At 39.8% G+C, this 14452-nt stretch overlaps 1 protein-coding gene across 1 annotated transcript in view; it reads right to left on the bottom strand.

Moving 5' to 3' along the window:
• Window positions 1-14452, bottom strand: part of MIPEP (mitochondrial intermediate peptidase) — a 90102-nt gene that overhangs the window by 71707 nt on the left and 3943 nt on the right. Inside the window, exons 3-10 of the mRNA XM_086613321.1 lie at window positions 13187-13275; window positions 12240-12326; window positions 11228-11291; window positions 9252-9434; window positions 4231-4387; window positions 3742-3790; window positions 3043-3103; window positions 2337-2389 (exon numbers count right to left, since the gene is read on the bottom strand). Coding sequence (XP_086469447.1) covers window positions 2337-2389; window positions 3043-3103; window positions 3742-3790; window positions 4231-4387; window positions 9252-9434; window positions 11228-11291; window positions 12240-12326; window positions 13187-13275 — 743 coding nt within the window. The remainder of the gene's footprint in view (window positions 1-2336; window positions 2390-3042; window positions 3104-3741; window positions 3791-4230; window positions 4388-9251; window positions 9435-11227; window positions 11292-12239; window positions 12327-13186; window positions 13276-14452) is intronic.

The raw sequence follows: 14452 nt of genomic DNA, 5'->3' as shown, positions 1-14452 counted from the left end.
GCCTGGATAGGCACACCCTCCTTTGGGTTAAAAACTGGCTGGACGGCCGGGCCCAAAGAGTGGTGGTAAATGGGGCTAAATCCGGCTGGAGGCCGGTCACCAGTGGGGTTCCCCAGGGCTCAGTGCTGGGTCCAGTTCTGTTTAACATCTTTATCAATGACCTGGATGAGGGAATTGAATGTACCCTCAGTAAATTTGCGGACGACACCAAGCTGGGAGGCTGTGTCGATCTGCTCGAGGGTAGGGAGGCCCTTCAGAGGGATTTGAACAGACTGGATCGTTGGGCTGAGGCCAATGGCATGAGCTTTAATAAGGCCAAGTGCAGAGTCCTTCACTTGGGGTATAAAAACCCCAAGCATCGCTATAGGCTCGGGGAGGAGTGGCTGGAGAGCTGCCTGGCGGAGAAGGACCTGGGGGTGTTGGTTGACTACCGGCTTGATATGAGCCAGCAGTGTGCCCAGGTGGCCAAAAAGGCCAATGGGATACTGGCGTGTACCAAGAATAGTGTGACCAGCAGGAGCAGGGAAGTGATCCTGCCCCTGTACTCGGCACTGGTGAGGCCGCACCTGGAATATTGCGTCCAGTTTTGGGCCCCTCGCTTTAAGAGAGATATTGAGCTCCTGGAGCGAGTCCAAAGAAGGGCGACTAAACTGGTCAAGGGGCTGGAAAATAAAACTTATGAAGAGAGGCTGAGGGAGTTGGGGCTGTTTAGCCTGGAGAAGAGGAGGCTGAGGGGAGACCTGATTACGGCCTATAAATACTTGAGAAAAGATGGTGGGGAGGTAGGGGAAGGACTCTTTACATTAGTGATGGGTGATAGAACAAGAGGAAATGGGCATAAGCTTAGTCAGGGGAGATTCAGGTTGGATGTTAGGAAGTATTTCTTCTCTGAAAGGGTTGTCAGCCACTGGAATAGGCTGCCCAGGGAGGTGGTTGAGTCCCCATCCCTGGATGTGTTTAAGAATAGGGTGGATGATCTACTTGACGATATGGTTTAATGGGGATTAGGGATGGTTGGACTCGATGATCTCTAAGGTCTTTTCCAACCTAGAAATCTATGAATCTATGAATCTACAAGACAGTAGATTGAACAAATATGGCAGTGCTCTTCCACAGACTGCTATAGACCACTGCTAAAATGGGATTAGGAGCTAGATGGACCTTGACTCTCCTCCAGTATAATCACTACTTCATTCCCACTTTCACAGAAGTGTATCTGCTACCTGTCCAACTGAAAACAAAAGCAGCCACTCCCAGGCCTTGCCACAAACAAGCATTCCACGCATACCCTGTGGAGTGCTGCATGCTCCAGCATCCAGCAGACCAGCAGCTGGACATCCCTCTCCCTCCCCTGCACAGCAAGTTCTGCACACCCAGGATATGAGTGCTGCTGCACATACATAGCTCAGTTCCCATCTGAGCATGCAGTAGGACAAGACAAGGCCAATCTTACAGCTGCTACTCACAAAACTACCACTTCAGTTAACAAAGTACAAGAAAGCAGCAGAACACCCAGGCCAACTGCCGGCAATCCTTCCATGCCATGTCTATCCCGCCACAGCTTTCCGGTCCAGAGTAAACTACTACTTTAATCAGACACATCCAGTCTAAGTTTGTTTAGAAAACAGAAATCTGCAGTGAAGGAAGATTCTTCCTCTCCCTCTTGTGAGAGAAGCACAACTTTCAATTATCTTTTCCAACACAAACCTAAAAGGTCAGCACTGCTGATCTAATAAAGGCAACATGCAGGGCTCACGTCTTTCAGGACTGGCATCTCATTATGTGAAAAGGTCTTGTGCACTATTTAAGTCTGTGCAGAGGATTTATTTCCCAGTCTGCGGGAGAGATGAGAATGAATTCTATCCACAAATAGTGAAAATCTACTCAAGAAGTTGCTATTTCAAGTCTGTAGAAAGGGATGATAGGTGCATGTTCAGCAAGAAGTACAATACAGTTAAAATATGAAGAGGAGTTGGATTGTATTCAGTGATCAAAATTTATTTTTAAACATTACTGCAGCTCAGCTAAGAGCTAAAAGTAAAACCAGAACAAGGATTTTCTAGCTGTTTTGAAACCGTTTCATCCTCTTATACCTTCAAAAAGGGCCAACACTTTCCCGTAAAACAACAGAGGAGTCAAAAACTTCGACAGGCAGTCCAGCAGTAACTAAGAAACGTTACAAACAACCGCCTCAACAGATACTTATTTTTTTTCATATTGAAGTACATCTTCAAAGAAGGAAATCCTGTTTACACTAAGGACTTTCTTTATCCTTATTGCAAAGAATGAAATAAAGACATTCATTTACATTACAATCATGAACATAAGGAGCTTACCTCTCAGCACGAAGGACACCACTGTAGTAAGGGTGATCCCACGGCATCAGTTTCTGAAAGAGAATTCCAGCTTACAATTACAATAATGGACAACAAGTGAATCCGAATTAAAAGATTTGTTTCTTTTGAATATTTTTGCAGTTTCAACAAGTCACAGAACTTTAAAACATAATGGGAAACATTCAGTGCCAAAAATATCATCAGAAATAGCACCATATCTCATAATTTGAAACTTTTTTTTAACATTTGCTTGAAGATGGTACTTTTTATTCAAATATATAATGGAACTTCATACCATATTTCAAGAAATACACTCAATTCAAATGAAAAGATAAACCTAGTTATATACAGAATTAGGAAACATACAATACAATATGCAAACTAACCTAAAGTACAGCCTTTATTTTACAAATGAGTCAATTAATTCAAAACTAAGTAATATTCACTTTCACCACTTTATGTTTTGGTTATCTCAGTATCATTTTGTATAAATCAACAGCACTCTTGCACTCAATGCTTTGTTTCAGTGCAAATAGCAGCTAAGGAGTCAAAAAGCATTTGAAGCCAGCAGATAGAAAGTTTCTCTTTCTAACTATACATGTTGTACACTGCAATAGAGTTAACTTTTCTTGGAGAACAAGGTTAGCTTCTATTGTATTTCAAAAAAGAAACAAAACAGAAAACCACACATAAAAATTTAACTTACCGAATTCTGAGGGTTGAGCTTCATTTTCATCCGTGTCATCATTTCAAAATCTTTTTGACTTCTGAAAAATATTTTTATGATGAAAGTGTTAATGAAAGATTTTTAAGCAACGGAATACAGTATACAATAATACTTCATCCTAACAAAATGCCCATCATCAGAGATTGATAGTACTCTATAAAATGGCAGTCCCATACACTACAGTAAAAGAACTTTTCCACTCTGCTTGTCATTCAGGTGCCTTCAAATCAAGTCCCTCTTACTCTGGTTGTACACCTCCAAAGCATTTTCTTTCTTACAATATACCCCATTTATACACAGTGATGAAACTGCTTTGTGCTCTTGGAGGCAAGAAGCACAAACAAGGGAATTTGCTTATAGATGTAAAATATATGGTGTTGTGCGTATGGAGAGAAGACCAGGAGAGGTGTACTTCAACAGTTAAATTTGGTCTTCTTGTTTGCTGTTGCCTGCATTTCTTGGCACATCACTTGTTGCATTCAGTCCTGGGTGTTCTCTGATCACAGACACAGAATTTATTCTAAGCTGATAGCTCCCCTCAAAACTCTGAGAAAGCTTTGCTTTTTGTTTCATCAGAGCATATAATAAGCAGCACTGACTGATTTATTAGTGCACAAGCCCCTCTACTCTTGAAATAAAGAGTCTGGTTACAAAAACAACTTAGTGAAAAAGACATACCTTTTAGATAACTGTTCAGAAAGCTTCTCCAGAAATTGTGTTACTGTCTCTGGAAGTAAAATGGAGGAAAAAAATGAAGAAATTAAGAAAGTGATTTCTTGCCTTAGAAGATGTTATAGGTTTACATCAAAACATTCCAAACAAAACAAGTTCCTCTAGAAGAACAAAGTTCTATTTGGAACAACAAACTCAGTTGGCCACTGTGCCATCATTTCAAGAGAATTTAGTACATTTACTTTGTTACATTCTGGGATAATGGTACCTTCATGATCTAACGAGCAAATGCTGATTCTGAGCAAAAACACTGGTTCATACTCAGTATTGCCATTTATGGAAAGCACGAGTATTGCATACAGCAAGATAACTGCAACAGGATACTTCATTGGAAGAAATACGTGTAAACTTAGCAAAAGAAACTAACAACTTTGACCTCGTACCTAATACAGCGCATTTGATTTCTCAGAATGTCCTTCCACACATGCCTTATACCTGGATTTTTGGCCATTGTTCCCTGAAGAGCCCTGTGGGCAAAGGTGTCATACCCAACCAGCTGTGCCAGGCTGTTTCGACTAGCAAGCAATTCTTCTAAACGGCTCAACTGCTCAGCATTTGGGTAAAGAAAAATCTTGTAAGCGGCTTCTCGCACCTAATACCAAAAATAAAAAAATAAAAAGGTCACATTTCTACAGTGCCATTTTTAAGGGAAACAAGTGATGTAATTGAAGATCCGGCATTACAGCTGTATTTCACTGATATTGTTGGGAAAAGGTCTAAAGTCCTTTAACAATAGTTAATTATGACTGCCTGGCAATTACTGCTCTCTTATTCATTACAGATGGAATAAGGAAATGCAATGAGACAACACAACAGATGAAGACTGCCAAAAGGGGTCCTGTTCTCTGCTCCTGTCAACAGTCCTCTCTCTGCTCATTGCCTCCTTCCTTCTGCCAACATCTGTGCTTCTCAGTCTTAACTCACTAAAATTTCTGAAAAGAAATCCAAAAGAAAGCCAAATTGTTCTCTGCATGTCAGTTAAGCTGGCTTATGGAATGATCTGATAAGAACCAGAGACAAGGTCAGGGGAGATTAAAAAAAAAAAAAAAAAAAAGAGGAAAAGAAAAGCCTTATTTCTTTCAAAGTAGCAACTATTAGTCTGCCCATCTGCCCACAGACAATCAGTCTTTCTCAAACAAATTTCTAGCTTGTGTGAGTTTTTTTATAACTCTCAAAAAAAAAAAAGTCACCTGAAACCTCAGAAAATTTGATAAAATGCTTTTTATGTTTCACAAACCAATCGAAGATAATCTTTACTTTGTACATATGGAACAGGTTTAAGAAATCCAGCAACTTATGCTTGTCTTGATTGAAATATGCTTCTCTCTTGGATCATCTATTCAACAAGAATGTAGGTCCTGGGTTTATAAAAAATATGACTATAATAATTCACAAGTCATTTCGTACCTGTTCCATTTTGCCAGGCTTTCATTTTAAAAAAAGGAAATAAAGGAAGTGAGATGATTCCCCATCCTTTAACATGGTTCAGCAGTGTGCCTTTTCAGCAAAGGCCAACAGCATACAGAGCTCTATTAGAAAGAGTATAGCCATCCAGTTCACGGATGTGATTGTTTCCCTCTACTTGGTACTGTCCAGACTACACACTTGGAGTACCACGTCCAGATTTGGGTTCCCCAGGACAAAAAAGACACTGACATACTGGAGTGGGTCCAGCACAGGGCCACCAACATGTCTGGAGGCTGGAGCACATGACACAGAATGGAGGCTGAGAGCTGGGTTTCTCCAGTGTAAAGCAGAAAAAGCTCAAAGGAGATCTTAATTTTTATTTACTAAGCACTAGGGCGTACAGAACATGCAGCCAGACTCCTCTTGGAGGAGCAGAGCAAGAGGAGGAGACATAATGGACAAAAGCTGGAAGATGAAAAATTCCAATTTAATATCAGGAAAAAAAAAAAATAGTGAGGGTGGTCAAACAGGCTGCCCAGAAAAGTAACGGAATCTCCATCCTTGGACAGTGTCCAAAGCTCCACTGGACATGTCACCGAGAAACCTGATCTCCTTGATCCTGCTCTGAACAGGATCAGACTCAAACTGACAAGCTCCAGAGGTCCCTTCCAACCTAAATTATGTGATTTCCAAAGAGCCTCTCCAAAGATCTGACTCCGAGAACTGCATTCTTTAATTGATAACATTACTCATAGCTTCAGTAGCAATCGTACAGCTCACACTATTTTCAGGACAAGAGTTTATAGATGACATGCAGTAAGTGTCATTCCTTTATCTACATCCTATCAGTGTCATAATTCAATTCATTTTTTATTTCTTACAGAAAATAAACATTACAGCTTGGGCTTTACCACAGTAAGCTTTTCTCTTTTTCATGTCAAACAAGATCTCAAAGTTACCTTAATTATTTACCTATATAGTAAGTAAAAACAGAACACTTGAGTGTTGTAATACACTTGAGTCATATCTAAAAGACTAAGGAATCACTGTCACATTTCAAAGAGTCTAAATTAATTTTCAATTTATAAACAAACTCTAAATGAATGCTTTTTAGAAAAGCAATAATTAAAATAAGATCATTCAGGATAATTCAGGTTGGATGTGACCTCAGGTCTCTAATCCAACCTCCTGCACAAAGCAGGGTCAGCTATGAGGTAAGACCAAGTTGCATAAAGCTTTTTCCAGTCAGGTCCTGAAACCCTGCACAGATGGACAGACAGCATGACCTTTCTGCTTCACTGCTTGGGTATCCTCATCAGGAAAAACTTCTTCAATTAGCATTTCTCACTTCAGCTTGTGCCTGTTGCCACTTGTCCTCCTGTCACGCACCACTGGGAAGCGCCTGGCTCTATCTTAGAATCATAGAATCATAGAATGGTTAGGGCTGGAAGGGACCTTCAAAGGTCATCTAGTCCAACCCCCCTGCAAGGAACAGGGATATCTCCAACTAGATCAGGTTGCTCAGGGCCTTGTCCAACCTGGCCTTGAACGTCTCCAGGGATGGAGCATCCACCACCTCTCTGGGCAACCTGTTCCAGTGTTCTACAACTCTCATGGTAAAAAATTTTTTCCTAATATCCAACCTGAACCTACCTCCCTCTATTTTAAAACCATTACCCCTTGTCCTATCATAACTGGCCCTCCTGAACAGCCTCTCCCCATCTTTCCTGTAGGCCCCCTTGAGGTACTGGAAGACCGCTATAAGGTCACCCCGGAGCCTCCTCTTCTCCAGGCTGAACAGCCCCAACTCTTTCAGCCTGTCCTCATAGGAAAGGTGCTCCAGCCCTCTTATCATCTTCGTGGCCCTCCTCTGGACCCTCTCCAACTGGTCCATGTCCTTCTTATGTTGGGGACTCCAGAACTGGACGCAGTACTCCAAGTGAGGTCTCACGAGGGCAGAGTAGAGGGGGAGAATCACCTCCCTCGACCTGCTGGCCACACTCGATGCAGCCCAGGACGCGGTTGGCCTTCTGGGCCGCAAGAGCACATTGCCGGCTCATATTGAGCTTCTCATCCACCAGTACTCCCAAGTCCTTCTCCTCAGGGCTGCTCTCGATCCAATCACCACCCAGTCTGTATTTATGCCTGGGATTGCCACGACCCAGATGTAGGACCTTGCATTTGGCCTGGTTAAACTTCATGAGGTTCTCACAGGCCCACCTCTCCAGCCTGTCAAGGTCCCTCTGGATGGCATCCCTCCCTTCCAGCGTGTCGAATCTTCTCCATGATATCCTCATAAGTACTGGCAGACTGCTGTCAAAGTCCCCTAAAGCTGTCTCTGCTACAGAATGAATAAACTCAGATCCCTCAGCCTCTCCTCACAGTGCAAGCACTCCAGTTCCTGGCCATCTTGGTGGCCTCTGTTGAAGTCACTTCTAAAGAATGAGAAGTAAAGCACTATAATCTCCTCCTTCAGCCTCCAGCTCTGCCCCTGTTCGTGCAGTCTGGGATGCTGTTGGCTGCCTTTGCTGCCAGGGTCACTGCTGGCTCATGCTCAGCTTGCTGCCCACCAATCCTCTGGGCCTTTTTCACAGATTGGAACCAGCCAGGCAGTCCTAGCCTGTACTATTGCCAGGAATTCTCACTTTCCAGGCGCAGGACTTCACATTTGCCCTGCTTGAATTATATAAGGTTCCAAATGGGCCATTCCCTCAGCTTCTAGGCCACTCTGAATGTCAGTCCTGTCCTTCAGCATATTGATTGTTCCTTCTAATTTGGTATCACCTGCAAATCTGGTAGGTGAGCACCCTGTCATCTCCTCTTGGTCATTGATAAAGATGTTAAACAGGAAAGGCCCCAGGACAGACCCCTGCAACACTTCTCTCAGTACCAACCTTCCAAGTACAACACCTCAATCACTACTCTCTGAGACTGATCATGAAACGAGTTTTTTTTACCTGTCTGGTTGAACACCACTACAAAGTGTAATCTCCTAACTTGGATTGATCCATTAATCTTCCTAGGGATCAAAGTAAAGCTAAATTGCCTGTAGTTCCCCAATTCAGGGGTTTTTGGCCTTTCTCAAGGTGGGTGAAACATATTATTTCCACCAGTTATTGGAGTTCTTCCCTGATCTTTACAGCCTACCAAAGACAGCAAGCCTTTCGAGGACAATAGCCAGTTCTCTCTGGACCCTTGGATGCAACCTGGTTGGTCCCAAGGACTTGTACAGCTTGAGTTCTCTCAAGTAATCCCAAACTGGATCCTCATCTACTGCTAGTTGTTCTTCTCTTTGAACCTCTTCACCAAGCACAGTGGGCTGGGAGAACTCACTGGTGAATACTGAGGCAAAGAAAGCGATCAGCATCTCGTCCTTATCTGTGTCTGCTGCCACTAAACCATCCACCTTACTCAGCACTGAGCCCACCTTTTCCTTGTCTAGCCTTTTAGTACTAATGCAGCAGTAGATGCTCTTCTGGTTGACTTTGATGTCACTTGCACGTCTCAACTGCACTTGAGCTTTGGCCTTCCTGACATCATCCCTACATGTACAGGCAATACTTCTGAATTCCTCCCCTTTATCTTGTACCTGCTTCCACCTCCTGTCTGCTACCTTTTTTTCCTGCTTGCCAAACCTGGCTCCTTATTATGTCTGCTTGGCTTTCTAAGTACCAAGATGCACCGCTACTCAGTATCTTAGTATCCTCATCTGCTTGGAAGATACTATCTTTAAAGAACTGCCAGCTTTCTTGAGCTCCTTTACCCTTCAGAGCTGCATCCCATGGGATCCCACCTCACAGCTTACTGAATAAGCTGAAGCCTGCTTGCCTGAAATCCAGGGTCTGTATTCTGCCCCTTTTCTTCCTCAATCCATTCAAGATCTTAGTCTCCATTATTTCACAGCTGCTACAGCCAAGGCTGCCACTGATTATTATGTTCTAAAACAGTTCTTCCTTGCTAGCCCTAACATCATAATCATGATCTACATATATTTGCCTCAATAACAAATTGCTATAGAGTATGCCAAAGCAAACTTGAGGAATACACACCAGATCATCGGGACAATCAGCATGCAGACCAGCAACTTGTAAGTAATTGCCTTCAGCTGTAAAATTATATCGAATATGCTCTGGCAAAACATGTTTGTCAATCTTGTTGGGAAGGTGAGATCCTGTCAGAAATTCATTACATAAATCCAATATTCTGATGTTGAGGTTGACTGCCTTTTTACGCTGTAAGAAAAATAAAGTACAAAATATAATACCTTCAGACATAGTACAAGCAGAACTCAAAGTTTCTAAAACCTAAGAGACTTTCCCAGAAATGAAGCAGAAAATACAACATTTAAGATTAGACTTACAGCATCAACAAAATCCTAATGGAGGGCTGAAGACAACAAAATCAGATGCTCACACACAACTTTAATTTCATATAGGATTGAAATTTGAAAGAAAATGTCTATGTTTCTGCAGTAACAAAATGTACAGTGGAGTTTAGGTAGAATTTACATAAGCTTTGCTAGCTGCTTGGAAAGTATTTATAAAACTGTATAATATGATTGTTATGTAAAACAGAGCAGAAAAAAAGAAGCATCACTGAGATGGATAAATCCTACTAACAATCTCAAACAGATACAGAATTACAGCTCTCTTGTCACTGTTCGTATTGCACTATTTTCTGGAGACTGCAAGGTATTTATGGTATTTCAACCTTTCCCTGAGGAGTTTGTGATGTAGGATTTTATCACCACCATTACAGTATTTCACACATTTAACTTTACTGTAAGATTTGCTTCAGTAAACTTGAGAGTATGCTCTCTATTGTCTGTGGGTTCATAGCTCAAAAGAAAAGGCTGAAGGTACAGATACAACATACTTGCCAAGTTGAATGAATAACAAAACCTGCAGGTCCCTGACCTCTCATCCCACCCTTACTCTTTAAAACACATCCTTTGAGTTTTATTTTAAAAAGCAGAAGTTTTGTAACAGAAGTAAATTTCAGCTTACAACAGTAAAGGGTTTCTAAAGTCTGAAATGAGAATTGAAAAGAAACACTGAAGAGCAAGCAATAGAAGAAAAGTGGAATAGGCAGCGGAGAAAGAGGAAAATGTGCAAAAATAATGGACAAGTGAAATTGTAACTGAAAGAGGATAAAGCACCATAGAACCGATAGTCAAATCAGAAATAAAACGCAGAGTCCAAGTTTCAGAGTTGTTCTTTGTACAAAGTAATTGCAAAAATATATTCTAGAAGCATTTTCCAGGTCACAAAACACCATCTCAACTATGATTTGCAGAGTAACTTTACCATATAAATTTGTTAAAAGAGCCTTCTACAGATCTTTTTGGAGGGGATGACTCAAATAAACAAGGTATTAACTTTATACAGGGACATGAGCTATGAACAGACATCCAACAGAGCATCATACCACAAACCATAGTGAAAGCTGGTATTTTTGGCAAATCCATCACTAACTACTGCAAAAGCATGTAAAAGCACCAAGACATGCCATCAGACCATGCCCAGACATCGAGTTGTGCACAAAATTTACAACTTCTAGTTATGCAAGCACCAAAGGAGAGCCTGGACACACACCTGATACCTTCTAAAATACTCTACTTGATCAACCTGTCATCACAGTGCACGGGCTGCTGCTTTTTCCCACTCTGTAAATAAGTTGTTCAGATAGCTAAGTACTTATTTTAAATATCTGATGCAGACACGAAATCAAAGGAAGCAGTATCCCAGGTCTTGCTTATAACTCTTCAGAACAGACAAAGGAATGACGATGGCCAAACTGGGAAGAACACTCAACTAATATCTAAGACAACATTAAAAAACACACTTCAGAAGCGATCTAAAATAAACAAAACTAACCACTTCTGAGAAGACAAAACTCCACAGAGGACACTGGGTATCTTGGAGGACAAACTGGCCCAGAATCATGTGATTCATGTCTCACATTTCATTATCTGGTCTTTGGTAGTCAGGCAAATTTCTGTTCATATATTGTAGCCAAAAATTACCTTTTCTTCATCCAAATGAATGCCACTGATCTCAAAATCAAACATAAAAAGTTCTGCCACTCGCCTAAAAATACAGTAAATCCCCGTTAAAACAGCCTCATTTGATAGTAAGCATAATTTCTTAACAGATTTTGCCCATAGTAGTTATTTAGGTTTGATGTCTTTTACAGAGAATAACAACACAGTTACACAAGTATTGTTATTATCGACACAGACTTCCTATGTTTTAGGTCCTTAACAGTTTACTCAGTGAAACAGGATTTTTCCTTTGTAGTTGTTTTAGTCATCTGCATTGAAAATATCCTTTAAAATAACTCCACTACATTAATCTAGATGTTTAACCAATTTGTGCAAATTACCATTTGAATTTGACACTTCATTTATTCTAAGAGATCAGAAAAAGATCTCTTCAAATCCGACATCCTTGACTGTGGGGAAAGAAGGAAGAAGGAAGGAAGCTTAAGGAAACTTAACTAAAACGTTAAGTTTGTCTAACCATGTCAGCAATGAAATAATTCAAAACTATAACAGAATGAGCAGCTAATAAAACATTTTACAGTATCATAAAGTAAGCTTTAAACAGATAAACTGATAATCTTATTTTGAAAGACATAAGTAAGCTTCTATAAATTGAAATCAAGTTATATAGTCTGTTCCCTACTTATATTGCTAAAAACACTGATATATATACACCAAAGCACAGCACCTCATTTTAACCAAAATAGTGTTATTGAAGAAAATCTTAAGTTCTGATTTTTTTGTTTTTGCAGATCTCAGTTATTCAGCTTAAATATATCTTGTGCTCTAGTCACAGAGACATCCTCTAAGACTACAGAATGACAAACTTCCTAGCTCCTGTGCAGGTAATTTAGTAGTGACTAATAAATAAGTAACAGATATAAAGTATGTTTTTCTAGTTGTATTAATTAATTTAACAAAACACAAACTATAAGCAAAACCAGGAATGCTATATACTATCTAAAAATCTAAATCTATATGCATTAATAGGTACCTGGTTTCTGGATCTAAGGAACTCATGACAACTTCATCAGCTAGCAGACGTCTCAAACTCTGACACAGTTCAACATCTGTATTTAATCTGGAAAGATACAGAGTAAAAGAATCACGCATTAGTAACAAACACTAATATTTCAGTCTTTTGGTATTACTTATTCAAAGGCAGAGCTTAATATTTACTGAAACAACATTAAAAACCAAGGACTGTATTTTCAAAATGCTTTCTGGTTCACAACCACACCTAAAAACTACAAAATTTGTATAGAAAGGATGAGTGGATTAACAGACATGGAAACAGGTCTTGGGCATCCAATAGAAAAGTACTTCTGGATGGCATTTTGTGACAAATACAAGCAAGTCTAAGAGTGACAGCTTATTTTTTATGAACAAAGATAATCACAGCAAGAGCATAAAGGTGGGGAAACTGTTTTCTAATCCTTATTTTTGAAAGGACTCCAACTCCATTAAACAAAAATCTGTGCTCAAGTTTGCCATCAGATAAATACTTCAGTGTCAACCAGCAGTGCAGACTAAGAGCTTACTATTGCCAGAACATTCCCAGATGCTCATTACCATCCCTGTGCCAGACAATACTAAGTACATCAGATTTGCTGGCATGTTAACTTCAGGTATGTATGTTGATCTGAATTATTGGGTGGGAATCACAGTAGGGAATGACACGCATGCATATATATCAGCATAGCTGTGGTAGGGAGCAGCCGCCAGTCTGAAAGCCTTGAGCACTAACTTCTTAAATCAGCAGAGCTGCAGGAAGCCTCTGCAGCCCCATTTGCAAAATGAGACAGAAGACTTTGTTCTCACGAGCAAATCCTTCCTACATTTTTTTTTTGTTGATTGCTGTTTTCATGGATGATCATACAGTAATTTTTAAAGACGTATACGGAAATAGCAAGGAAAAAAAAAAAAAAGAAGAAAACATACTTCTCTACCATGGTACCAATGTTCCTGCAAGCTTCTTCAGCAGCCTCTCTGAATGCAAAGTCAGGATGGGCAATTTTCACAAAATCAGCCTGATACAGTAGAAGAAAACAGTGAGGTAAAAAGACAAATGAAAGAAAAGCCTTGAATTATAAATAAAGTTGCACTCAAGTAGTTACATCTACATTAACATTTATTTCTACACTTCTGTGCAACCTATTTGCAGAATTTGTTTGGCTAGTTTTTCTAAAAAATAAAGTTTATTGGAAAACTGCTGACAACTATTAAACCAGACAGTGAATGCGTCTTTCCAAAAAAATATCTTTAATCCATACACTTCTACACTAACATTTTTAGTACGGTGTGTATCTTAGAGTCCTTACAACATAGAGATATTCCAACATATTTAAATGTTATCACAAAAGTTTTTTAAAACTAAAATTCACAGTTAAGAAGAAAGCACATCACTAAATATGCACAGAGAATTTGTTTTCTAACTCTTTTTACTCTTGTGTATAGACCATCAAGTTATGCTTTGACATCATTACCTAGTAGGAAGAAATATGTTTAAAGAGAAAACCCAGAAGCTCTTTTAGGTTCAGAACAGGATTTTTACCTGACTTACTAATTCAGTAAGTCTCCAAATACTTAAAGGAGTTCAGAAGGATAGAAGGATGTTGAAAGGGGGCTGGGGAGCTAGGGGCTTCCATGACTGCTGACATGAATTCAGAGAGATTCTGGCATTGAAATGATAAAGAATTATAGATTAAGAATATATTTAATTAAAGATTAGGAATACACTGAAGACAATACAAATCAGCACAGCACATGAAGCAAGCTTGACATTGTTTAACAGTATATGATTGCAGTTTGATTGAAAACGCAACCTGAAGAATGTTACACACTTTAGAATTTTACTCCTTAGAATTCCTCTTTAAAATCCTATATAATATGGACAGAATAGGTGCTGAATGGCAGATCTCAAAATTCCTGCCAACAGATAACAATCACCAAACTGCTTCTAGATCAAAATCTGCAAGCTCTGCATCTTTGAATATGTAAACCTGAAAGTGGTACACAGGGGGTAATCTTAACTCAGCAAACTGAAACAAAACTAGGATCATCGGATTCTGACATTAGTGTTTTAGTTATATATTGATTGATTAAGAGGAATTAGACATAGTCTATATAAAATATAACAGACAAAGGAGAATTAGTGACTCGACAGAGCATGTAAGTAGTTTCAGAAGGAAAAAGAGTCTGGTACAA

The sequence above is a fragment of the Tauraco erythrolophus genome, chromosome 1, assembly GCF_009769465.1.
Source record: "Tauraco erythrolophus isolate bTauEry1 chromosome 1, bTauEry1.pri, whole genome shotgun sequence".
Classification (NCBI taxonomy): domain Eukaryota; kingdom Metazoa; phylum Chordata; class Aves; order Musophagiformes; family Musophagidae; genus Tauraco; species Tauraco erythrolophus.
This window is presented reverse-complemented; position numbering and strand designations above follow the sequence as displayed.